This window comes from Chenopodium quinoa, unplaced genomic scaffold, assembly GCF_001683475.1.
Source record: "Chenopodium quinoa cultivar QQ74 unplaced genomic scaffold, ASM168347v1, whole genome shotgun sequence".
Taxonomy (NCBI): Eukaryota; Viridiplantae; Streptophyta; class Magnoliopsida; order Caryophyllales; family Amaranthaceae; genus Chenopodium; species Chenopodium quinoa.
In genome coordinates, this window is record NW_018745013.1 from 1,083,878 (window position 1) to 1,109,052 (window position 25,175).

Here is a 25,175-nt window from a genome sequence, read left to right on the forward strand (position 1 = left end):
AATAAAAAAGTTGAAGAAGATAATGAATGTATTGAGAAAAAGATATGTATCAAGAAAAGCACACAAACATCATAAGAATAGAAGGGGTAGAACTGTATAGTAAGGAGGATCATTCTATATTCTTTTATTTATACTAAATGTATTAAATCAAAAAAGGATGTTCATTTTTAAAGCACATATGTGATATGTACATATTTTAAGTTTAAATTTTTAACTTTTTTTTTCCTCGTAGTTTTTATTTTTTAAATTAAGCATATCTACATTTGAAAAGTTAAAATAGTTCCCTTTTATGCATAAGAAACAATGAGTATATATTAATTTAAAATAATAATATAATTGTAATTGAATTACTTTTATTCTATATTGAAATATATTTTTTCAAACGAAATCTATAAAATTAACTAAATAATAAGACAAAGTAACAAACAAATTGTCTAAAACCAAAATTGAAAAAAATATATAACAATTTGAATTTAGTTTGTCGTATTAACAATATTGAACATTTAATGGTACAAAAAACATTTACATACTTCCTCCGTTCTTTTTTTATTGCATCATGAGTGATTTCACTAGGGATGGAAATATTAAATTGATATTCGCTAATCCGCTCCACTCGTTTTAAATAAATGGATGAAAATCCGAAATAAATGGATGAAGCGAATGATGGATCGGATCGGATGTGGATGATACTAATCCGGAATTGATCCTTGATCAGGAACTTGTGAAAGCCAATGAGTTTAGTGGTAAAAGTGGTCCAAACACACGGTCAAGGGTGCAAAAGAATAATGTTCCTATTGTCCATGGGTTGTTCATTTAAGGGTCCAAAATTGACAAGGTTACACGCATGGGAGTCAACATGTCTTCCTCCTTGTACAAGTCATGCGTGACTTGGACGGATAAGTAAGCAAGGAGTTTATTTGCCTTGGATGCCTTAGATATTTTTCATGAACATTGGGGAGGAATATTCCTTTGCTTCAATTTGATTTGAAGGCAGCCAAGTCAAGGGAATAAAATGGGGGTTACACACGGTTTTAGTGTGCATTCAAGAGGGGCGTTACTCACTTGTTTGGGCGCCACTTATGGAGTATAACCTCCTTAGTTTAATTTCTTTTTAATACTAGTTAAGTGTATGTTTTATTTTCAGTTGTTAGTAGTAATTAGCTAAGCTTAAATTGATGTAATAAAGTTGTAACTGAACAGCCGTTGAAAAAGGGTGAGCTGGGCGTATTTGCAGCGAGTTCCTTAAGGAACTGCTGAAGGAACTGGTTTAAGGAATAGCAGCAATTATTAACCTTCAATGTGTGGTGGTTTTCATGGAAACCGTTACACCTAAGGGCTGAATATGGCTGGCGACTTTTGAGTTTCCTTTAGGCTGGCGACTTTTGAGTTCCCTTTTATTAAATTAGCTAAGTAAGATAATTAATGTAACTAATTCCTTAGTCTATTAAAGGAAGTCTAGCCTAGCTGTTGTAATATCTTATCTTATCTAAAATGAAATATTTTACCTTTGAAATATACTTTGTGTTATTTCTAATTTTAACTTGTGGATTCAATTTACTTGAACTCGTGGACTCGAGTTTGTGAGCTTAACTCGGAGTGTTTGGGGTTAGCTTGTCTTACGGTTAGTAGAGTGTGTGTTCAACTCTAACCATACCAATCCTTGATTACCATTGCAAGTGTTCCTTTGCTAATCAAAAGCTATTCCGATTAGTATTGCGAGTGTTCCTTGCTAGTCAAACCTGGAGTTCCTCACTCTCAGGAACTATTCTTCACCCGCTAACCATCCACCTAACTGTTCAACATATATTAAATTACTTTTTTTTCCAAAAATTTTAAAAATAAAATATGAAAATTGTGCATGAAATTTACTTTTTTTTTGTTGCAAATTAATTTTTTCAAACAATATGTTGTTATTGTTTCCTTTTTTATTATTAATAAAATAAAAAAATTTGTATAAATAATCGAATATTAGAGTTTATGTAGATTTTTTTTTCACTTTAAATGTTCATCCATTAGTCGTCCGCTCCACCCGTTTCATCCGCGGATGATGGACGGACGGATATAGACGATGGTTGAAGCGGATGACGGATGGATGTTGTTTCGGGGTTTTTTGGAGTCTCTCGGCAGAGTTACAATCCTGAGTATGTGCGCCTGACGTCTGTACCTGTAAAACCACGAAACTTAAGTTGGGTGGAGTTCCGCCTCCGACGATCAAGTAAGTATGATTCCGGATGGGTAAAAGTGCGGAAAGTAAATGGGTTTTTCTCCCTAATTCAGAGAGATTCCGCAATTAATATTGCTCGGTTTTTTGGTGTATGTATTTATGAGTGAACTTATGAATCCGTAATAAATGAGGAATTTCCTCTATTTATAGCAGATGGAGATCTACTCCCCCATTAGGGGTACAATGCCACGTGTCAGCATCCGATTGGATCCCGTTGGGCCTCTGGTGGGCTGCCATGTGTCAAATGCTACTGGGCCACGTGGCATAGGGTATTTTTACCCAAAACATTTGCCCTTCACAGGTGTGACGTGGCTTAGCCACATGTCACCTATGGCAGGTGTCAGATACTGGGGAGGAAACGGTTGGTCTACTTCCCGCCTCTCTCTTGAATTTGAATTTTGAAAGGTTGAAGCAGAAGGTGGCGGTTCGCCTTCTGGGTTTTCCTATAAATAGAGACAACCCCCTCTCTTCTCTTCACTTTACAAAACTTTGCAAAAATTTCTTGAGAGCTCTAATACCGGCTACTCTTTGTGCAACCAGCTTCCTCTTTCGAACGCATCTGGATACCGATTGAGTGCTTCTTCAATCAACTTATTTAGGTACTGTCTAACTCTTGATTTTCTCTTGATTTGAGTAGAACCACAGACGGTCTTACACCGTTTGGGGCACCTTAAGCCCTTTCTTTCATGTCTTGCATTTGGTAGACCCACAGATGGTTTAGACCGTCTGGGGTATCTTCAAACCATGGTCTTAAAAAATAGACCCTCAGACGGTTATGGACCGTCTGAGGTATCTTCAAACTATGTACTTTCCAAGAATGCAATCCATAGGCCCACAGACGGTGATATACCGCCTATGGCATCTCTGAACAATTGTCTTCAAGGGGTTGTATTCAATAGACCCATAGACGGTTACATGCCGTTTGGGGCATCTTCAGACTAGTCTTCATTTTTGCATCAGTAGACCCTCAGCCGTAAATATTCCGCCAAGGGCATCTTCAAAGAATTGATCTTCAAAGCTAGACCCACGGGCGGTTATGGACCGTCTGAGGTATCTTTTTACAAAAGACCTTCAAATCTTGCATCCATTATACCCTCAGCCGGGCTTATACCGTCTGGGGTATGCTCGAGCAATTTTCTTCATAACTCGCTCTTGACTTACATTTGTAAGACCCTCAGCCGGTCCTTATGCCGTCTGGGGGGTCTTTGAGCGATTCTCTACGGATACCGTTTGGGTTATCCTTCTGAGGCATTTCTGAGCAACATTCATAATTTACCTTGTATAGACCTACAGTCGGTCTTTATATCGCCTGGGGCATCTTTGAGCCACTTTTAATTCGCATTCATAGGGCCCTCAACCGGTCTTAACACCGTTTGGGGGACTTTTGAGCAATCTTCATTCATACCGCCTGGGGTATTTTTGAGCAAGCTGTTGTGATACCGTCTAGGGTATCTTTGAGTGATTTTCTTCCAAAATGCCTTACTGTTTGTTTTGTGCTTCAACTTTTCATACACAACCGGACTTCTCCGCTAGTGGCATCTTCAAGCCACATTTAGGGAAAAATTCAAGGTATCACCTTTGCCCCCTTGTAACCTTTTGAGTTTACCAGTTGTATAGGTTGTTAGAGAATAATGGACTCTCCCAATACACACACGGCACAGCCTAGGGCAGTTGTCAACCGATCACCGGATACGGCTGAATCTAGGACTGGGGATGCCGTTTGGGGGTGTGTGGACCACCCTTACTCTTCTACGAATCCGACCATCTCTGTTCATGTGTAGGACAGAATGGCTCGGACAAGGAAAACGGCTGTTGACCCCGAGTACCAATCAGATGATTCAGCCGGAAATCCGGTTGAGGATGTTCCTTTTGACCAACTGGACGTGCCGAGTACGCCCGGTGATGAGATTCTTGAAGAATCAGAGAGCTCAAGCGGTGAGGAAACCGATCGTGAAGCCAGATCTTCTGAGTCTACAATGACGCCGGATGCCCCTCAAGAGAAAGAGGAGGCATATAAGTGGCCTTCGATAAATAATCTAACGAAGGCGCACATGAGCGCCCAAGATGTTGTGACGTTAAACGCAACCCTCCCGGCTTTTTTGGAGAAGCGCCCAATAGGGGCCGGCAGGGAGGTCGGCGTCCTGCCTGTTGATGCAACCGTCGTCTTGGATGACGACCTGAAAAATGCCGATAATTATTCAAAGCCGGCCTCCGGTTTCCCCTTCACAAAACAATCAAAGCCATTCTAAGGGGTTACGACCTTGGCGTCTGGCAACTCACACCCAACTCTTAGGTGAATATTTTGGGATATATCGCCGCCTGCGAGATGTAGGACGTGACGCCTAGCTGGGAGGCGTTCACGCACATGCACTACCTGAGTCGTGCCCCAGGCGGTTGGAATGTGTGGTACACACTCACCACGCATCCGGAATATATGATGACCTTGGAGAAGCCCTCCAAGTGGACTAGCTGGAAGAGCAAGTTTTATTTTGTCTCTTCCCCATCTACAACAAGAACCCGGTTTTTCTGGGAAAGAAATGTCCCCTCCCAAGGATTCCGGCTTAAGCTTGGGATTCCATTATGGAGCCGAGGTTGTTCAAAAAGACTACAATGCCATTGGATGATGGGACACAAATCATTGTCCCCAAATTCTAGGTCCCTCATCCGGACTAGTTCAGAGACGAGGCGTTCCTTTCCGCCTGCGATCTTAATACCTTTTGGGACAAAGGTTTACTGCTTAATCGGCGATTTATGTCGCCTGTATGGTGTTTGAATGCTCCTGACATTTTTCTTTCTTACTATTTTGCAGAGAAGGAATTGAGATGACTCCACCAGAGAAAACTCCGGCTAAGTCAGCCGCCGAAATAAGGAGGGAGCAGCTCGGGCAGAAACGGGCCTAACTTGAGGCCAGAGGCGGTGGGGTAAGCACTGGCTAATACTTAACCGTCTATATGTCTTGCAAATAATTTTGATTCTAACTTGTTGCTTTGCTATATTTTGCAGACGGGAAGCCCGAACGTCCCTCGCTCCTTAAGGCAGATGGTGAGGAGGCCGGGGGAGGAAATCCCTCATCCGGCTTCACAGAGGCAGAGGGTCTCAAGCGGCCCTGCCCCAACATCAGCCAGTAGAACACCGGCTCCTGAAAGGCCCACAACCGCAGGCAAAAGTCTGCAAAGCCTGGGTTTAAGCTCAGGGCCAGCTGAGGCCGGATCTAAGGAGCCTGCGGCTCCCACTGGCCTGGTGATTGTTGTTGCATCCGGCTCAAATGCGGCTGGGGGTGGTATCACCCCTTAGCCAGAAAACGAAGGTACGGACTTACCTTTTGACCCACCCTAGCCGCTTGGGCCTATTTGAGTCAAGTCCCAAGCTTCTCAGTCGGGGGATTCTTCCGGATGTCGGCTGAATATAGGAGCCGCTTATGCCCAACACTTAACAAATATATCTCATGATGCAGATACTGATTCTCGTTGTCTGGATATGCAAAATTACGCCAAGAGAATGCTGAGGACCCTCACCTGGTCCGAGAAGGACGCGGTACCGGGTGTCTACCAGGTCAACCTTGACCGCATCACCTTACTGCTGGCTGAGGTAAAATACCGGTTGGGAATACTTTTTGGCAATATTCCTAATTGCCGGATGGGGTATTTTTGGGCAATTTTTCTAATTTTCAGTTGTTAACTTAACTAACTTCTTTTCTGGTTGACGTTGCAGGTAATGCTAAGGGTTGATGGGATAAAAACCCCCTTGCGGAAGAAGCAAGAGGAGGTAAGGGATGCCCAGAAACGGGCAACCGAATTAATTGATGTTTGTCAATACAACTCCTTAATGCTTGAAATCCAAACTAAAGCCCAGGATATGAAACAAGAGGAACTCATCCGGGAGCTTACGGCTGCTGCTGATACAACCAACCAGAATGCTGCCGACTAGAAACTCCAAGTTGACAAACTCAAGGCTGATGTCAAAGCCTTGGGGGAGGCAGACAAGGAGAATGCTGAGCTAAAAAATGAGGTCACCTGGTTGAAGGACGAGCTGGTAAGGACAAAAAAGGAGCATCTGGACCAGCTGTCGGCTGAACAGAACCAGCTGGTCATCGAGAATGAGCGTGACTACAAAGCACACATGAAGATGGCATGGTCCATGATCCACCCGAACACCGACTATGCTTTCTTCAACTTGAGGTACAGATACGCTACAGAGGTATTTGATGCTCAAGTGCTCGGGCTTCAGCAGCCGGCACCCTTCGAGGGGTGGGTCGGCATAGGGGATGAGCAGGAACAGGAAGAAGTGCCGGGTGGGGCAAAAGAAGCCCAACCACAGAAGACCCAAGATGCCCCTAATGCCGGTCAAGGCCAGCAGCCGGAGCAACAACAACAATAGTAGCAGCAGCTAAACTACTTTTTTCAACTCCTACTTTTCATCCATCCTACGAGCCGTGTATTTATGCATCACTTTTCATCGGACGGAGGTCCGGTTAACATTTAAATTTTTAATTTATATATATATATATGCCGATTGTGTCAATTTGCTTTGTTCATTTCACTTCTTTTTTGCTTCAATTTTTGCAATTTTGCTGTGAATGAAATATCTTGCTATATACCGAATGCATTGGCTCTGACTGCCCCTGGATGGATGTTTACTTATAGTTACCAACTCTAATCAAGCAACCGTCCATAATCATCCGGATGAACGAATAGGCGGTCCTTGACCGTTTTACAACAGGATTGATCCAAGTTGAATATGTCGGCTGCGCCGGCTGAATCAAACTCAGGTTACGCGCTTGCCCGGCTGCAGGTTACCGCTTGGGTACCTGATAGTGCCGTTGGTGGCATGCAGGCAGCCTTGGGGCGAACGTATGCATTTCAAACCATTACTAGTTATGCGACAAGGGTTTTTTTTTTTTTTTTTTGAAATCTTAGCCGGTTGTAACGCTTCTTCGCAAAAGCCGGTTGCGTACTAAAATATAGATTACCGCCTGTATTACCTTGGGGCAATAGCCAGGTGGATGCTGAGGTCAACAAGGTTTGACCTTACGTATGGGAGCTTGGGCCAACTGGGGTGCTTTTTGGCTAAAGCTGGCTGCTGATCAAGGTTGATTTCACCATGTGTATTACCTTGGGGCAATAGCCAGTTGCAATCTATGATATAATTCATCGGTTGTATTGCCTTGGGGCGGTTAGCCATGTGCATTTTGAAGTCAACAGGGGCGAACTTCAGCATGGAAGCGGGAGCCAGTTGGGGTGCTTTTTGGCAAAAGCCGGCTGCTTAACAAGATTTAATTCACCGTCTGTATTGCCTTGGGGCAATAACCAGGTGTATCTTGATTGCGATAGGTCATTCGAACAGGCATGGGTTATCTTTAACCTAATCGGTTAAAGCCATTTGAGTTTATGACGCGTTGAACAATGTACCACCCGGAAGGGAGATGTTCTCTTCGACAATTTCACCCGAATGGGCGTCGCCGGATGCCTGCTCAAGCTTAAAGCAGGCGGTTTAAAATATGCTGGCCTTGGGCCTTTTGAATAGCTAAGTTAAGTACTTAGCCTTCTCATTTTGAGCAAACGGGTGCCCGGTGGTGCATTGCACTGGTGGGACTTAGAAGATGCCCGGTTGTGCATTGCACATGGGACTTAGAAGGTGCCCGGTTGTGCATTGCACATGGGACTTAGAAGATGCCCAGCTGTACATTACACATGGGACTTTATACAGAAACAATTGAAATAAAGTATTCTTTTCATTAATATACTCTATTTACAAAAATATTTACAACTCCTTAGAAGTAGTACTTTTTCAAGTTATCTACATTCCAGTTTCTGGCTAGCTGCCTGTCGTCTGGTGTTTCCAGGCAGTAGGTGCCGCCTCTAACTTCTTCAAAAATTTGGTAGGGGCCTTTCCAATTAGGGGTTAGCTTTCCTTGTTCATTCGCCCTACCGGTTGCCTCCATCTTACGTAGCACAAAGTCCCCAATTTGAGGGGCCGCTTGTGTACTCTTTTGTTGTAGGCCCTCGTCATTCTCAGACGGTATATCTCATAACGCAAGGCGGCATTGCCCCTATGCTCCGGGAGTGAATCCAATGCAAGACGCATGGCCTCCCAATTAGCCTCTTCATCATAAAGCATGACTCGGAGTGTTGGCTCAAAAAGTTCAATTGGCAGGACGACTTCAGTGTCGTATGTCATGAGAAACGGGGTTTCACCGGTTGCCCCCTTTTCAGTTGTTCTGATGGCCCAAAGTACGTGAGGTAACTCATCCGCCCAAAGACCGCCAGCTCTTTCAATCTTCTTTTTTATGTCGTCTGAGATGAGCTTGTTGATGGCTTCAACTTGACCGTCTGCTTGGGGTCGGCCAACGGATGCAAAACAATGTGTGATCCCCTGATATCCCAACCAACTCTTGAGGGTAGGCGTTTTCAAACTGAGGACCGTTGTCAAAAACCATAGACATAGGAACCCCAAACCAGGTGATGATGTTCTTCCAAATGAAGGAGATGACATCCTTTCTCTTGATGCCTTTGACCGCCTCTGCCTCAACCCATTTGGTGAAGTAGTCTACAGCCACCAGAATGTATCTTCGCTCGCCTGTGGCAAGCGTATATGGCCCTAAGATGTCCATGCCCCATTTTGCAAATGAAACCGGGCTGTAGATAACCGTCAGGTCTGTTGCCGGACGTTGTATGAGCCGGCCAAACCTCTGGCACTTGTCACACTTCTTCACCAATTTTATGGTGTTTGCCTCAAGAGTGGGCCAAAAGTAGCCTTGTCGCCTGGCCCTCTTTGCTAGAGTTCTGTCGCCTATGTGTGATGCACAAAAGCCCGCATGCATATCCTCTAGCACCTCTTTTCCCCTTTCAGGGGTAACACACTTCAGCAACGGCTAGAGGTAACCCTTTTTGAAGAGCTCCCCCTTGTACATTTCGAAGCTCAAAGATCGCTTCTTCAATGCTGCCGCCTCTGAAGGGGCATCCGGCAGAGTGTCGTCTACCAAATAATCTCGGATAGGGTCCATCCAGGTAGAGCTTCGGTCTAGAACACCAATGGGATCATGTTCAATGCTTCTTTTTTCCATAACCTCCCAAAAGACTGACCTAGGCGTATCACAAGTGACGGATGAGGCCAGTTTAGACAATGCATCCGCCTGATTGTTCTCTGACCGGGGCACCTGACTTAGATGAAAGTCATCAAGTGTCCTAGCCTCCTCTTTGACCGCCTGCAGGTACTTAATCATTGCCGGATGGGTGGCCTCATAGTCACCATTGAATTAGCTAACAATCAGTTGAGAATCTGAGCAGGCGTCAACTTCCCTTGCCCCTGCTGCCTTACACATGCGTATACTAGCTAGAAGGGCCTCATACTCAGCTTCATCGTTTGAAGCTTGAAACTTGAACCACAGTGCATATTCATATGTATCCCCTTTCGGAGATTTGCAAATTACGCCTGCACCACAGACGTTCATTGTAGAACTACCGTCTACGAATAACTTCCAAACCTGATCAGTATTTTCCGGCTATACTAGCCTGGTCATTTCGACAATGAAGTCGGCAAACTCTTGACCTTTCACTGCCCGCCTAGGTTCAAAAGTTATCTCCAGGCTTTGTATTTCACGGCCCACTTAATCATTCTGTCGGATGACTCTATAGTAGTCGTTGGACGCTTGAGTGGCTGGTCAGTATAGACAATCACTAGACGAGCCAAAAAATAGGGTTCCAACCGCTTGACTGCTTTGTAAAGGGCCAAATATTTTGGGCTTTTTTAGAGTCCCTCGGGAGAGTTACAATCCTGAGTATGCGCGCCTGACGTTTCTACCTGCAAAACCACGAAACTCCGGTTGGGTGGAGTTCCGCCTCCGACGATCAAGTTAGTATGGTTCCGGATGGGTAAAAGTGCGGAAAGTAAATGGGTTTTTCTCCCTGATTCAGAGAGATTCCGCAATTAATATTGCTTGGTTTTTTGGTGTATGTATTTATGAATGAATTTATGAATCCGTAATAAATGAGGAATTTCCTCTATTTATAGCAGATGGAGATCTGCTCCCCCATTGGGGGTACAATGCCACGTGTCAGCATCCGGTTGGATCCCGTTGGGCCTCTGGTGGGCTGCCACGTGTCATCATGCTATTGGGCCACGTGGCATAGGGTATTTTTACCCTAAACAGATATTGATGGAGCAATTGGAATAATGGATGCGGGTGAAGCTCCACCCGATCCGAATCTAATTCGTTGCCACCCCTAGATTTCACGCTTGCCAATGCATTACTTTGACTATCAACATCTTTAATTATATTTTTGTAAAAATTATAAAAATTTGATATTTGAAAAGTAGATTTTGAGACGAATCTAACTACATCCCACATGACTATATTTTTCTTTATGAATAAATCACAAAAGATGGTCAAAGAAGATTATGTGTATAGTGTAAAAGTCCTTATGATGCTATAAATAAAAAACGGAGGAAGTATATAACATTAATCAGTTTACATGTGATCCGAAGCTGAAAAACTTTAAAATGACGCGGAGAGAGGGGGTGCAGATAGTGCTGCCTGCACATGAGTGTAGGGAAAAATTTGTATTGTCTAACCTACGTTATGGGTTTATACAAGCAATTTTCAGTCCGAAACTCGACCCGAGCAAACGGTTGCCATGGCACCCGCCCTTTGATCACCTCTATCACCAATTAAGCGGAATAGTCCAAAAGGTGAAAAGTATTTATTCCAAAATTTATGAAATGTGTAGAGTCGACCATATTAATCCGCGTGTAACAATACATTTTACATACATGTCCTTGCCACAGTAAACACCTCTTACGTCTTTCTACTCAGAAATTTCTCGACCTCCTTTTTTTTTTTGACGGGAATTTCTCGACCTCCTTATTCCTTATAAATTCAAACTCACTCTTTCCCAACAAATATTATTTCTCTCTTCTCAAAAAAAAAAAAAACAAATATTATTTCTCTACCACCGCATTTTTTGAGAGAAAAAAGAGGCCAAACTAACATTTTTCATTGCTTAGGGTTTTCTTGATCGATCATTTGATCGATCTTCCACGCAACTTATCTTTCGGGTATTTCTCTCTTTCTCTTGTTTGTTTTTGAATTTATTGATGTTTTGATTCTTTTTTTTTTATCGTAATTGTCTATGATCATGTTTGATAAATGATTTCTGTTGTTGAATTGTTTGATGTTTTGATATTTTTTTTTATCGTAATTGTCAATGATTTATCTTAGATAAGTGATTTTTTAGTTAAATAATTGATGTTTTGATTCTTTTTGCGTAATTGAATGTTTATGATTTTTTTTTAATTATTACGACAAAATGTTAAAAAAATAAATTATTTTGTATTTAATTAAGTAATTAATTTGTTGTTGTTGTTGTTGTTTTTTTTTTTTATTTTTTTATTTTTATTAAATATGTTTTTATGATGTGAATATATTTGTTTTTGTCCTTGTTTGGATTTTATGAAATTTGGTGGGTTTCTGATTGATCAAGTTGTTTGTGTTGTGTTATTTAATTCTTCTATTCTGTTGGTGATGATAATTTTGTTGGTGATTCTTATATTAGAGAATTCATTTTAGAGGATACGTGGAGTGTCTGTTTGGAATTAATTATGATGATACTAATTATTTACTAGCTGAATATGTGATACAGTAGATCTAAATATTTATATGCTCACGATTTTAAATTGAGAATATTCAATACAACCTTATCTTTACCTCAAAACCATCTGACCTCCAAATCGAACAATCAAGTAAAGAATTGCGCTTTCGTCGCAGAAATCAATAATGTTAAGAAATCAGGCCATATATAATTCGAATATCAAGACTATTAACTCAATCTAATCTTTCTCTCAAAACCAACTGACTGACTCCCGAATCGAACTCAAGAAAGATTTCTATTGTATGTTTAGTCACCTTTGTATTTGTTGGTTGTTTAATTTAGTACCTGTATCAAAACTTGGCTAATTGCCTTTATGAAAAGAAGAAAATAAGCAACTTCCATTCACCGAAATTATTTTTGATGATTAGAAAGGATTATTTTTTCCCCTGCAATATGTTACATGGGAATAAGTTTTTGATAAGGATGGGACCAAGGAATGCTTTCTTATCATCAATGAACTCCTATACTACATGTACAACAAGAATTCATTAGTCCCTAAATGATAATTGAACTCCATTTTGGGAATAAATTAACTAGTTGGAAGTCCTGAAGAAACTCAAGAAAGACAATGGCTTTATATATAAGACTTTGTACTGATTTCACTCTTTGATCAAGTAGTATAAAGAGAAACTGGTGACTTTGAATGATGTGACTGGTGTAATCCTTGCATATACATATGATTTGGTGTATATTTATATGGGTGATTATGATAGTTGATAAGTTGATTGCATCTTCGCTGATTGCAGATGAATTTACATTTGTCTGCTTTTGCTGTTTGCGTGCTTGTAGATTCAATAACAGTTGTGCTCTTTAAAAAATTATTTTGACCAACTGTGATTTTTGTATTTGTTTTCGGATCACTCTATAGTCTATATCTATATTGTTACTATGTTTCTACGTCTTGAGTTGATCTGTGCCTTTGTTTGGTTTGGTTGAAAATATTTCGATGAAAAAATATTTTTATGGAATAAAACATTATTTCAAGGGAAAATACAATTCCTAGCCGATTTCTTTTGTTTGCTTCCTAACAACAAGAGGAAGTAATTGTAAATGGATAGTTTTTACACCAAACCAAACCACTTCATAAAATGGTGATGCCTCCTTGATAAGTATTTTGGGCCTTTTTAGTTGAAAGACCCAACCTTTCCTGATTTTTTTCTGTTTTAAAACTCCAACTGATACCTAAAATTCATTAATTAGCTGTTTAATGATTTTTGAAGCCGCATTGGAATAGTAATTCTAGAGGTCAGGGACTGTTGTACAATTAATTAAATGGCTTGACTTTGTTTCTCTTATTTTTGCTTAACCTCAACAAGAGAGAGAGAGGAGTACATTATACCAGCTGCCTTGGCAGTGACCTTTTTCTTCCTGTGGTGCACCTACTGAAGTTTACAACTTGTTCACAGATACTTTTGTTAGAGTTTTGACAAAATGACAATGACATTTGGTGATGGTCAAGAAACCGACAAGAACATTGCAATCTGGAAGATCAAGAAGTTGATCAAAGCGTTGGAAGCTGCGAGAGGAAATGGCACCAGCATGATATCATTGATCATTCCTCCACGTGATCAAATATCCCGAGTTACCAAAATGCTTGGTGATGAATTTGGAACTGCATCCAATATTAAAAGTAGGGTTAATCGTCAGTCTGTACTTGGTGCCATCACATCTGCTCAGCAAAGATTGAAGCTTTACAACAGGGTGCCCGCCAATGGACTTGTTCTTTACACAGGTACAATTATAACTGAAGATGGCAAAGAAAAGAAAGTTACTATTGACTTTGAACCTTTCAAGCCCATCAATGCATCTCTTTACCTTTGTGACAACAAGTTCCATACCGAAGCTCTCAATGAACTGCTTGAATCTGATGACAAATTTGGGTTTATTGTGATGGATGGGAATGGAACCCTTTTTGGGACTCTTAGTGGCAACACTAGAGAGGTGCTTCACAAATTTAGCGTTGACTTGCCAAAGAAACACGGCCGAGGTGGTCAGTCAGCGCTGCGGTTTGCACGTCTTCGAATGGAGAAGCGCCATAATTATGTGAGGAAGACAGCAGAGCTTGCTACACAGTTTTACATCAATCCACAAACCAGCCAACCTAATGTTTCTGGGCTTATTCTTGCTGGTTCTGCTGATTTCAAGACTGAGCTCAGTCAATCAGACATGTTTGATCCTCGGCTTCAAGCAAAGATACTAAATGTTGTGGATGTTTCTTATGGAGGGGAAAGTGGTTTCAATCAAGCAATTGAGCTGTCTGCTGAAATTCTTGCCAATGTGAAGTTTATCCAAGAGAAGAAGTTGATTGGGAAGTACTTTGAGGAAATTAGTCAGGATACAGGGAAGTATGTTTTTGGAGTGGATGACACGCTGAAAGCTTTGGAGATGGGTGCAGTGGAGACACTGATTGTTTGGGAGAATTTAGATATAATGAGGTTTGAGCTGAAAAATATTGTTACAGGTGAGTTAATCGTCAAACACTTGAACAAGGAGCAGGAGGCTGATCAGAACAACTTCCGCGATTCAGAAACTGGGGCTGATCTGGAAATTCAGGAGCAAATGCCATTGTTGGAGTGGTTTGCTAATGAGTATAAGAATTTTGGTTGTTCTCTTGAATTTGTTACCAACAAATCACAAGAAGGGTCACAATTCTGCCGTGGTTTTGGTGGGATAGGTGGGATCCTACGCTACCAGTTGGACATGAGGTCCTTTGATGAGTTCTCTGATGATGGAGGAGTCTATCAGGATTCTGACTAGCAATTAACTTCCTTTTCTTCATTACCTGTGCCGGGGGTGGGAAAAATCCCCTGCACTGGTGAACGAGCTGTCGGGGTCAGTTTGGCAGCTGCTGCTCAGTCAAAATGTGACCAGTTGTCAACAATATTAAATGAGGTTTTGATATTTTGATATTAACTCTACACAATAGATCCTGCATTACAACTTACCAGTTGGATCTTGTTAAGCTTTATACTTTATTCGTTGTTCCTGACAGGCGGATCTTGTTACACTCACTGGTCTTGCTATGCAAGGTGGAGATGCAAGTGGTGCTTATCAGCATGGACAACTTCCTACCTTTGATGGAGACTTTGCTGCCTCACTAGTGCACATGTGCCACTCTTGCACCATTGAGCAAGCTGCTGGGGTTAGTTTGGCAGCTGCTGCTTGGTCAGAATATGACACGATGTCAACAATATTAAATTAGGGTTTTTTTTTTTTTTTTTTTTTTTTTGTTTTTTTTGTTTTTTTTTTTTTTTTTGAGATTCTTTAAACAACAGTAGGTGTTGTTGCATTAGAGCTTTAGGTAGATCTTTACTTATCTATTTTTATTTGACAGATGGATCTTGTTGAGCTTTCTGGTCAAGTGACGGGAGGTGGAGATGCAAATATCGCCAAGCAGCAGCATTCGACACTTGTTTACTGAGGAGGCAGAACTTTATGTGTTCTGTTTGCTGTAAAATTTCCGTGAGGTTGTTACTAAGCCTGTGTGATCTGTTTTTTTAAGCAGCTATTAGTAGGATAATTCTAAGATTGTGGCTTCTCATACTTTGTTTGCTTCTGAGTTTATATTTTTTTGTATCAGGTGGGCAAATCAACTGTTGGGCTACATGCTTGGGCTTGATTTTTCCTATCGATAAGAGGCGGAACACTTCGTCTCTGGTTAGACTGTTTCAGGGTTTGATGAATAGCCTAGACCATTCCCGTTTTTAGCATGTTATGATGTTTGCTACGTAAGTTTTTTTTTTTTTTTTTTTTTTTTTATTTTGGTACCTTTTGAGCCAGCAGCTATGATTCTTATGTGAGGATGGCAACAGACATGAGGCTGGGAGCGTGGTTTCTATGCTTGCTGGATATGTTAGTTTGAATAAAATCTAATGAACTTCATTTGTGCATTGTGCTGTGTTTATTTGTATGATTTTAATTTGCTGGGCGAAGTGCAATTAAATTTCTACTTTTCAAACTGATGGAAGTAGACTATTGTGCTGATGGTCTTGTGATGCTTTCAGTGTCCATAGGCGTCGAAGTTTAATATTTATCTTTTTTTGGGGGGTCAAATGGGCCGATTTGAGTTAGTTTTTAACACCTTTAGATATAGTTGAAAAATAGTGAAAATGCTCCAAGTTGGACAAATTGAGCATGAGCTAGAGTGTGTTTAGTTTAATCTAAATTTATAATAATACTTAAAGTTTCATCGAGATTTCGATTGGTTTGATGTCAAAACACTTTCAATAAAAAATATTAGTTTTATGGGAAGCAAATTTTCATGAAAAATTATAGTTGATAATTAGTTTTTCCTCGTGTGGTCATTTTCAAGGCAAGTTATTTAAAAAAAAAAAATTGGAAATGTGAGGATGAATAGACAAAAGTAAAAAGGAGATAAGGAGGGACAAAAAAGTGAGAAAATACAAGTTTCTCAATTTAAGAAACATTTCAAACATCTTAAGGGGATAAATTTGTCATTTTATCTAATAAGTCATGGTTAATGTTTCGGGTGTCTTTAGTCCTTCGGGAGAGTTACAATACGGAGTATGCGCGCCTGACTTCTATACCTGCAAAACCATGAAACTCCGGTTGGGTGGAGTTCCGCCTTAAACGATCAAGTTAGTATGATTGACGGATGGGTAAATGTAGGGAAGGTAAATAGATATTTCTCGCTGATTCAGAGAGATTCCGCAATTAATAATGCTCGGGTTTTTGTGTATGTATTTATGAATGCCCAATAAATGAGGAGGATTCCTCTATTTATAGTGGGGGAGACATGTTCCCTGATTAGGGTTTTGATGCCACATGTCAGCATCCGATTGGATCCTGTTGGGCCTCTGGTGGGCTGCCACGTGCCATGATTCTACTTGGCCACATGGCATAGGGTATTTTTACCCTAAACATTTGCCCCTCACAGGTGTGACGCGGCGTAACCACGTGTCACATGTGATAGGTGTCAAGCATAAGGGAGGCAACGATTGAGTTGCTTCCCGCCTCTCTCCTAGATTCAAATTTTGAAAAGTTAAGGCAGAAGGTCACCTTCTGGACTTTGCCTATAAATTGAGGCGTACCCCCTCTCTCCTCTTCACTTTACAATTTTTTTCAGAAATTTCTTGAGAGCTCTGACACCGGCTGCTAATTTGTGTAACCAGTCGCTTCATTCAAACGCATACGGATACCGGTTGAGGACTTCTTCACTTAATTCACCCAGGTACCGTCTGACTTGATTTCCTTTCTTAGCTTGAGTAGAACCACCGACGGTCTTACACCGCCTGGGACTCCATAAGCCCTTTTTATGTTTTGCATTTGGTAGACCCACAGACGGTGTGGACCGTCTGGGGAATCTTCAAACTATGATCCTCAAAGATAGACCCTCAGACGATTGTGGACCGTCTGAGGTATCCTTGAACAATGGACTATCCACTAAATGCATACCATAGCCCCACAGACGGTGAAATATCGCTTGTGCTTCTTTAGATTGGTCTTCATGGAGTTGCACTCAAAAGACCTACAGACGGTTACATGCCGTCTGGGGCATCTTCAAACCTTGCTCTCCAAATGATAGACCCACAGACGGGTACATGCCGCCTGGGGCATCTTCAGACAATAATATTTTGCATTCAATAGACCCTCAACCGGAAAAATTCCGTATGAGCCATCTTCAAACAATTGCCTATCAAAAAACTCATTTCATAGACCCTCAGACGGCAAGGAGCCGCCTGGGGTATCTTCAAACAAGATCCTTCAAATCCAGACCCACAGACGGTTATGGTCCGTCTGGGGTATATGCAAGCTATGCCTCAAGACTTGGATCCTTCGCACCCTTAGCCGGGCTTATACCGCCTGGGGGGTGTTTGAGCAATGGTCTTCATAGCTTGCTCATGACCTGCTCTTTGAACACCCTCAGACGGCTCTCATGCCGTCAGGGGGGTCTTTTAGCAACCCTCACCAATTAACGCTTGAGGCATCCTTGGTTTTTTATAACCATTCAATGGACCCTCAGACGGAGATGTCCCGACTGGGATTTTTCTGAATGATCTTCATTGATCCCGCATGGGGTATCATTGAATAAAACTTTGTGATACCGTTTGTGGTATCTTTGAACAAGCTTCCTTGATACTGCCTGGGGTATCTTTGGGCAAGCTATTATGATACCACTTGGGGTATCTCTGCCTGAAATGTTTCCAAAATGCCTGACCGTCTTTGTGTTTCAGGTTTTTTTAAACTCAAACGGACTTCTCCGCCTGTGGCATCTTCAAGCCACATCTTGGGAACTCAGCAATCAAGTCTCCTTTAACCGTCTTCATAAATTCAAGGTATCACCTTTACCCCTTTTGTAACCTCTTAAGTTTACCGATTGTATAGGTTAGGGAACAATGGACTCTCCCAATGCACACACGGCACAGCCTAGGGCAGTTGTCAACCGGTCACCGGATACGGCTGAATCTAGGACTGGGGATGCCGTCTGGGGGTGCATGGAACACCCTTACTTTTCTGCAAGTCCGACCGTCTCTATTCATGTGCAGGACAGAATGGCTCGGACAAGGAAAACGGCTGTTGACCCCGAGTACAAATCAGATGATTCAGCCGGTACACCGGTTGAAGACGTTCCCTTTGATCAACCAGGTGTTCCAAGCACGCCTAGTGATGAGATTTTGGAGGAATCTGGGAGCTCAAGTGATGAAACCGATCAAGAAGCCGGATCTACAGAGTCCACCATGACACCGGATGACCCACAAGTGAATGAGGAGGCATACAACTGGCCTTCAGTAAACAATCCAATGGAAGCGCACATGAGCGCCTGGGATGTTGTGACGTTAAACGCAACACTCCTAGCATTTTTGGAAAAACGTCCGATAGGGGACGGCTGAGAGTTGGGTGTCCCGCCTGCAAGCTCATCAGTCGTTTGGGAGGATGACTTAGAACATGCCGACAATTACTTCGGCTGCTATGAGGCGGCATTCAAAGCTGGCCTCCGGTTCCCCCTTCACAGATGCATAAAAGCCATTTTAAGAGGCTTTGACTTGGGGGTCTGGCAGCTTACACCCAACTCTTGGGTGAACATCATTGGTTATATTGCCGCTTGCGAGATGCAGGACGTGACGCCTAGCTGGGAGGCGTTCGCGCATATGCACTACTTAAACTGTGCCCCAGGCGGCTGGAATGCTTGGTACACTCTCACCACTCATCCGGAATATATGATGACCTTGGAGAATCCCTCCAAGTGGACGATTTGGAAGAGCAAGTTTTATTATGTCTCTTCTCCTTCGACGGCTGCTAATCACCGGATGCGCCGTTACAATAAGAACCCGGCTCTTCTAGGAAAGAAGTGCGCCCTACCAAGGGTTCCGGCTGAGGCTTGGGATACCATAATGGAGCCGGGGCTATTTAAGAAAACCACCGAGCCTTTGGATGATGGGACACAAATCATTGTCCCTCTATTCTGGATCCCTCATCCGGACTGGTTCAAAAGCGAGGCGTTCCTCTCCGCCTGCGGTCTCAACACTTTTTGGGACAAAGGTCTAATGCTTTACCGGCAATTTATGCCGTTTGTATGATGTTTAAATGATGCTAACATTTTCTTGCTATTTTGCAAAGAAAGGGCTAGAAATGACTCCTCCTGAGATGACGCCGACTAAGTCAGCTGCTGAGATCAGGAAAGAGCAGCTCGAACAGAAGCGAGCTTAACTTGCAACCCGGGCCAGTGGGGTTAGCACCGGCTGTCCGTATGCCGTCTGTATATCTTGCAAATAACTGATACTAACTTGTTGATTGTTTTTTACAGACGGGAAGCCAGAACGTTCCCCGCTCCATTCGCCAGATGGTGAGACCGGGTGGGGAGCTTCCTCAACCGCCTTCACAAAGGCGCAGGGTCTCAGGCGGCCCTGCACCATCATCAGTTGGCAGAACACCGGCTCCTGAGAGGCCCACAACCACAGGAAAAAGTCTCCAGAGCCTAGGCCTAAGCTCTGAGCCGACTAGATCTAGGGAGCCTGCTCCTTCTAGCCGGGTGCCGAGTATTGCTTCCGGCTCCAATGCGATTGGGGGTGGTGGCACCCCTCAGCCTGATGACCAAGGTATGGACTCCACTATTGACCCCCCCTGGCCGCTTAGGCCAGTTCGAGTCAAATCTCATACTTCTCAATCGGGAGACTCGGTCGGGAACTGGCTGAATGTAGGAGTCGTTTAATCCCAACACTTAACCGATATGTCTCATGATGCAGATACCGCTTCTCGCTGGCCGGACATGCAAAATTGAATTATTGATGTCTGTCAATACAACTCCCTAATGCTTGAAATCCACACTAAATCCCGGGAGATGAAACAGGAGGAACTCATCCAGCAGCTAATGGCTGCTGCTGATACCGCCAACAAGACGGCTGCTGACCGACAGCTCCAGATCGACCAGCTCAAAACTGACCTCCAAGCTCTGAAGGATGCGGAGAAGGAGAAAGCTGGGTTGAAGGAGGAGATCACCCGGCTGGAGGGGGAGCTTGACAAAGCCAAAAATGATTTGGTTAAGTCCAAAAAGGAGGCTCTAGACCAGCAGGCGGCTGAGCAGACCCGACTGGTCAACGAGAACGAGCGTGACTGCGAAGCACGCATGAAGATGGCGTGGTCCGTGATCCACCCGGAGACCGACTACGCCTTTTTCGACTTGAGGTACATATACGCAACAGAAGTATTTGATGTTCAAGTTCTCAGGCTTCAGTAACCGGCGCCGTTTGAGGAATGGGCCGGCGTAGGGGAGGAGCAGACAGATGGAGGGGTGCCAGGTGAGGAAACTCAACTCCAGCAGACCCAAGACGCCCCTAATGCCGGTCAAGACCAGCAGCCGGAGCAGCAACAAAAGTAGGATTTATTTTTCTTTCCTCCTTTTTCTAACCGGCCTGCGAGCCGTGAATTTTTGTATCACTTTTCCCGGACGGGGGTCCGGTTAACATTTGAATAAAATATTTTAATATATATATTTACCGACTATGTCGGTTTGCTTTGCATATTTTCAATTCTCTTAATTTTTTTTTTTGCACTTTGCCTTGCATCAAATCATGCGATATGCCGGATGTGTGAGACCTGTTTGCCCCTGGATGGTTGTTTGCTTATAGTTACCAACTCTAAGCAGGAAGCCGTCCATAAGCATCCAGACAAACGATTAGGCGGTCCTTGACCGTCGTACAACAGGATTGGTTAGTTGAATTTGCCACCTGCGCGGGCTCAATTCAATGCCATTGGTGGCATGCAGGCGGAACTGAACTGGACGCATGCGCTTTGAATGGTATCCGGATATATACAAATATGTGGATTACCGCTTGTATTGCTTTTGAGCAATAACCAGGCACAAATGTAGCTGCGACGCTTTTGTCAATGGCCGGCTGTATTACCTAGGGGCAATACCGGTTGCAATATAAGGCAAAGTATATCGGCTGTATGGCCTTGGGGCGATAGCCAATTTCAATTTTAAGATGATTTAGTGAAATTCGGGGTAGAAGCGGGGGCCAGTTGCTTAGCAAGATTTAAGTCACCGTTTATATTGTCTTGGTGCAATAGCGTAGAACAATGTACCACCCGAAAGGGAGATGTTCTCTTCAACGAATTCACCGAGATGGGCGTCGCCGGATGCCTGTTTTGAATTTAAAGCAGGCGGCTTAAGATATGCTGGCTTTATGCCTTTAAATGGCTAAGTTAGGTACTTAGCATTTTAACGTTTGAGGAAATTCATGCCCGGTTGTGCATTGCACAGGGTACTTAAGAGGTGCCCGGTTGTGCATTGCACATGGGACTTTAAAAGGTGCCCGGTTGTGCCTTGCATAGGGGACTTTAAAAGGTGCCTGGTTATGCATTGCACATGTGACTATATACAAAAAATTGAAATAAAGTATCCTTTTGTTCATTTACTCTATTTACAAAAAATAATTACGATTTCCCTAGAATTAGTACTTTTTCAAGTTGTCTACATTCCAGGTTCTGGCTAACTGCCTACCGTCTGGTGTTTCCAGGCGGTAGGTGCCGTCTCTAACTTCTTCAAAAATCCGGTAGGGGCCTTCCCAATTTGGGGTTAGCTTTCCTTGTTCATTTGCCCTACCGGTTGACTCCATTTTTTGTAGCACAAAGTCCCCCACTTTGAGGGGCCGCTTGTGTACTCTTCTGTTATACGCCCTCGTCATTCTCAGACGGTATATCTCATGACGCAAGGCGGCATTGCCCTTGCGCTCCGGGAGAGAATCCAATGCAAGACACATGGCCTCCTAATTAGCCTCTTCATCATAGAGCATGATTCGGAGTGTTGGCTCATAAAGCTCAATTGGCAAGACGGCTTCAGTGTCGTATGTCATGAGAAACGGGTTTCACCGGTTGCCCCCTTTTCAGTTGTTCTGATGGCCCAAAGGACGTGAGGTAACTCATCCGCCCAAAGTCCACCGGCTCTTTCAATCTTCTTTTTTATGCCGTTTGAGATGAGCTTGTTTAAGGCTTCAACTTGGCCGTTTGCTTGGGACCGGCCAACAGATGCAAAACAATGTGAGATCCCCTGATCTCCCAACCAATTTTTGAGGGTAGGCGTTTCAAATTGTTGACCGTTGTCAAACACCATAGACATGGGAACCCTAAACCGGGTAATGATATTCCTCCAGATGAAGGAGATAACATCCTTTGTCTTGATGCCTTTGACCGCCTCAGTCTCAACCCATTTGGTGAAGTAGTCTACAGCCACCAGAATGTATCTTCTGCCGCCTGTGGCAGGCGTATAGGGACCTAGGATGTCCATGCCCCATTTTGCAAATGGAACCGGGCTGTAGATAGCCGTAAGATCTGTTGCCGGACGGTGTATGAGCCTTCCAAATCTCTGGCACATGTCACATTTCCTTACCAATTCCATGGCGTTTGCCTCAAGGGTAGGCCAAAAGTAACCTTGCCGCCTGACCCTCTTTGCTAGAGACCTGCCGCCTATATGTGAAGCACAAAAGCCCGCATGCAGATCCTCTAGCACCTCCTTTCCCCTTTCTGGGGTAACACACTTCAGTAACGGCTGGAGGTAACCCTTTCTGAAGAGTTCTCCCTTGTACATTTCAAAGCTCAAAGCTCGTTTTTTAAGTGCTGCCGCTTCTGAAGAGGCAACCGGCAAGGTTCCGTCTACCAAATAATTCCGGATGGGGTCCATCCAGGTAGAGCTTCGGTCGAATCTTCCAATGGGGTCATGCTCAATACTTCTTTTTTCCATGACCTCCCAGAAGACTGACCTAGGCGCGTCACAATTGGCGGATGAGGCCAATTTGGATAGAGCATCCGCCTGATTATTTTCTGACCAGGGCACCTGACTTAGATGGAATTTGTCAAGTGTCCCCGCCTTATCTTTGACTGCCTGAAGGTATTTGATCATTACCGGATGGGTGGCCTCATAGTCACCATTGAATTGGCTAACAGTCAATTGGGAATCAGAACATGCGTCAACTTTTCTTGCCCCTGCCGCCTTACACATGCGTATTCCGGCTAGCAGGACTTCATACTCAGCTTCATTGTTTGAAGCTTGAAACTTGAACCGTAGTGCATACTCATAAGTATCTCCTTCCGGAGATTTGCAAATTACGCCTGCACCACAGTCGCTCGAGGTAGAGCTTCCGTCTACGAATAACTTCCAAACCTGATCGGTATTCTCTGGCTGTGCCGGCCTAGTCATTTCAATAATGAAGTCTGTAAACGCCTGACCTTTCACTGCCCGCCTTGGTTCAAAAGTTATTTTTAGGCTTTGCATTTCAACAGCCCACTTGATCATTCTGCCGGATGACTCTATGGTAGTCATTGGACGCTTGAGTGGCTGATCAGTATAGACAGTTACTGGGTGAGCCAAGAAGTAAGGATTCAACCGTTTGATAGCTTTGTAAAGAGCCAGCCCAAATTTTTCGATCATTGGGTACCGGAGCTCGGCATTCCTGAGTGTATGACTGATGAAATACACCGGGAGCTGCTTGCCGTCTCTCTCGGCAAGGAGGACGGCACTAAGGGAGTGATCTGAGACGGCTAGGTACATGTAGAGAACCTCCTTAGGCAGGGGGCTCACTAGCCTTGGCAAAGAATGCAAGTGTTGCTTTAACCTCTGAAATGTCGCCTCAGCTTCTTTCCCCCATTCAAATCTAGACCTCTTCTTGATTGCTTGGAAGAAATAAAGGCACTTGTCACCTGACCGACTGAGGAATCTTCCTAATGCCGGCAGGCAACCTGTTAGCTTCTAGGACTCCTTGACGGTGCGAGGTGATTGCATGTCAATCACCGCCTGTACCTTTTCCGGATTGGCCTCTATGCCTCTTTGATCAATCAGAAATCCGAGAAACTTCCCAGACTCAACACCAAAGACACACTTCTTGGGATTAAGCATGACCTTATGTCGCCTGAGGGTGGTGAAGGTTTCTCGGAGGTCGGCTTTGTGACCCGCCTGTAGCTTGGATTTGACTATCATGTTATCAATGTACGCCTCTACATTCCTTCCGATTTGATTGATGAAAACCGTGTTTATCATTCGTTAGAAGGTAGCAAGCGCATTTTTCAACCCAAATGGCATCACCGTGTAGCAGTACAAGCCCTGATCAGTGACGAAGGCCGTCTTTTCCTGATCCTTCTTCCATAGGGGAATCTGGTGGAAGCCTGAGTAGGCATCCATAAAACTCATCAAGGCATGGCCGGCTGTATAGTCGATCAGGTTGTCGATCTTTGGAAGGGGGTAACTATCCTTCGGACATGCCTTGTTCAGATCTGTGTAATCTACACACATCCGCTAGGTACCATTCGGCTTCTTGACAAGGACAACATTTGCTACCCAATCCGGGTAGTAGCATTGCCGAATGAACCCAGCATCCAGAAGCTTTTTTACTTCGGCGGCTGCCGCCTGAGACTTTTCCTCACCATGATCTCTCTTCTTTTGCCTAACCGACTTTATTTTGGGATCCACAGCTAACTTGTGGACAGCTAGATCCGAGCTGACGCCTGACATCTCTTCTACTTCAAAGGCAAAGATGTCTTTGAATTCTTTCAGAAGTTGGAGCAAGTCTGCCCCCAACTTTTCAAGAGCAACCGTCCCAACTTTGATCGTTCTGTCAGGGCAGCTGTCGTCCAAGATGACATCAATGCTCTCACCAGCCGGCTGGGGTCAGGAGTCATCCGGCCGTTCCCCGGCTAGTGATTGCTATTTTGTTTTTCTAGCGGGGGCCAATTGGTCCGCCTATCGCTTTTTTTTCCGGCTGCCTTGGGGGTTGGCATTTCTTCAAGGTTAGCAGGTTCCTCGTGATAACCGGCTGAGGTAACAGTCGGCCTGACGTCTAAGAGGTAACACTCCC

At 43.6% G+C, this 25,175-nt stretch overlaps 2 protein-coding genes across 4 annotated transcripts; both read left to right on the forward strand.

Moving 5' to 3' along the window:
* Positions 1-10,978: 10,978 nt before the first annotated feature.
* LOC110708200 (eukaryotic peptide chain release factor subunit 1-3-like) lies at positions 10,979-15,855 on the forward strand. 3 transcript variants are annotated; one of them, XM_021886288.1, is made up of 5 exons: positions 10,979-11,278; positions 13,278-14,763; positions 14,864-15,074; positions 15,206-15,338; positions 15,452-15,855. In XM_021886288.1, the coding sequence occupies exon 2, from the start codon at positions 13,303-13,305 to the stop codon at positions 14,626-14,628; it is 1,326 nt and encodes a 441-aa protein (XP_021741980.1). In that variant the 5' UTR covers positions 10,979-11,278; positions 13,278-13,302; the 3' UTR covers positions 14,629-14,763; positions 14,864-15,074; positions 15,206-15,338; positions 15,452-15,855. The 3 variants fall into 3 exon arrangements, with proteins under 3 accessions (XP_021741980.1, XP_021741981.1, XP_021741979.1); XM_021886289.1 differs by having other exon boundaries at positions 14,864-15,036; XM_021886287.1 differs by having other exon boundaries at positions 14,864-15,013.
* A 2,528-nt stretch (positions 15,856-18,383) lies between these two features.
* Positions 18,384-20,110, forward strand: LOC110708187 (cell surface glycoprotein 1-like). The gene is made up of 3 exons (XM_021886272.1): positions 18,384-18,620; positions 19,637-19,928; positions 20,076-20,110. The coding sequence occupies exons 1-3, from the start codon at positions 18,384-18,386 to the stop codon at positions 20,108-20,110; spliced, it is 564 nt and encodes a 187-aa protein (XP_021741964.1).
* The last annotated feature ends 5,065 nt before the right edge of the window (positions 20,111-25,175 follow it).

Bases quoted from the DNA above. Each gene is read 5' to 3' on its own strand.
- LOC110708200 (XM_021886288.1), top strand. From the start codon at position 13,303: ATGACAATGACATTTGGTGATGGTCAAGAAACCGACAAGAACATTGCA.
- LOC110708187 (XM_021886272.1), top strand. From the start codon at position 18,384: ATGGCTCGGACAAGGAAAACGGCTGTTGACCCCGAGTACAAATCAGAT. The intron at 18,621-19,636 runs GTAAACAATCCA...TGTTTTTTACAG, and splicing joins AGGCATACAACTGGCCTTCA to ACGGGAAGCCAGAACGTTCC. The intron at 19,929-20,075 runs GTATGGACTCCA...CTCATGATGCAG, and splicing joins CCCTCAGCCTGATGACCAAG to ATACCGCTTCTCGCTGGCCG.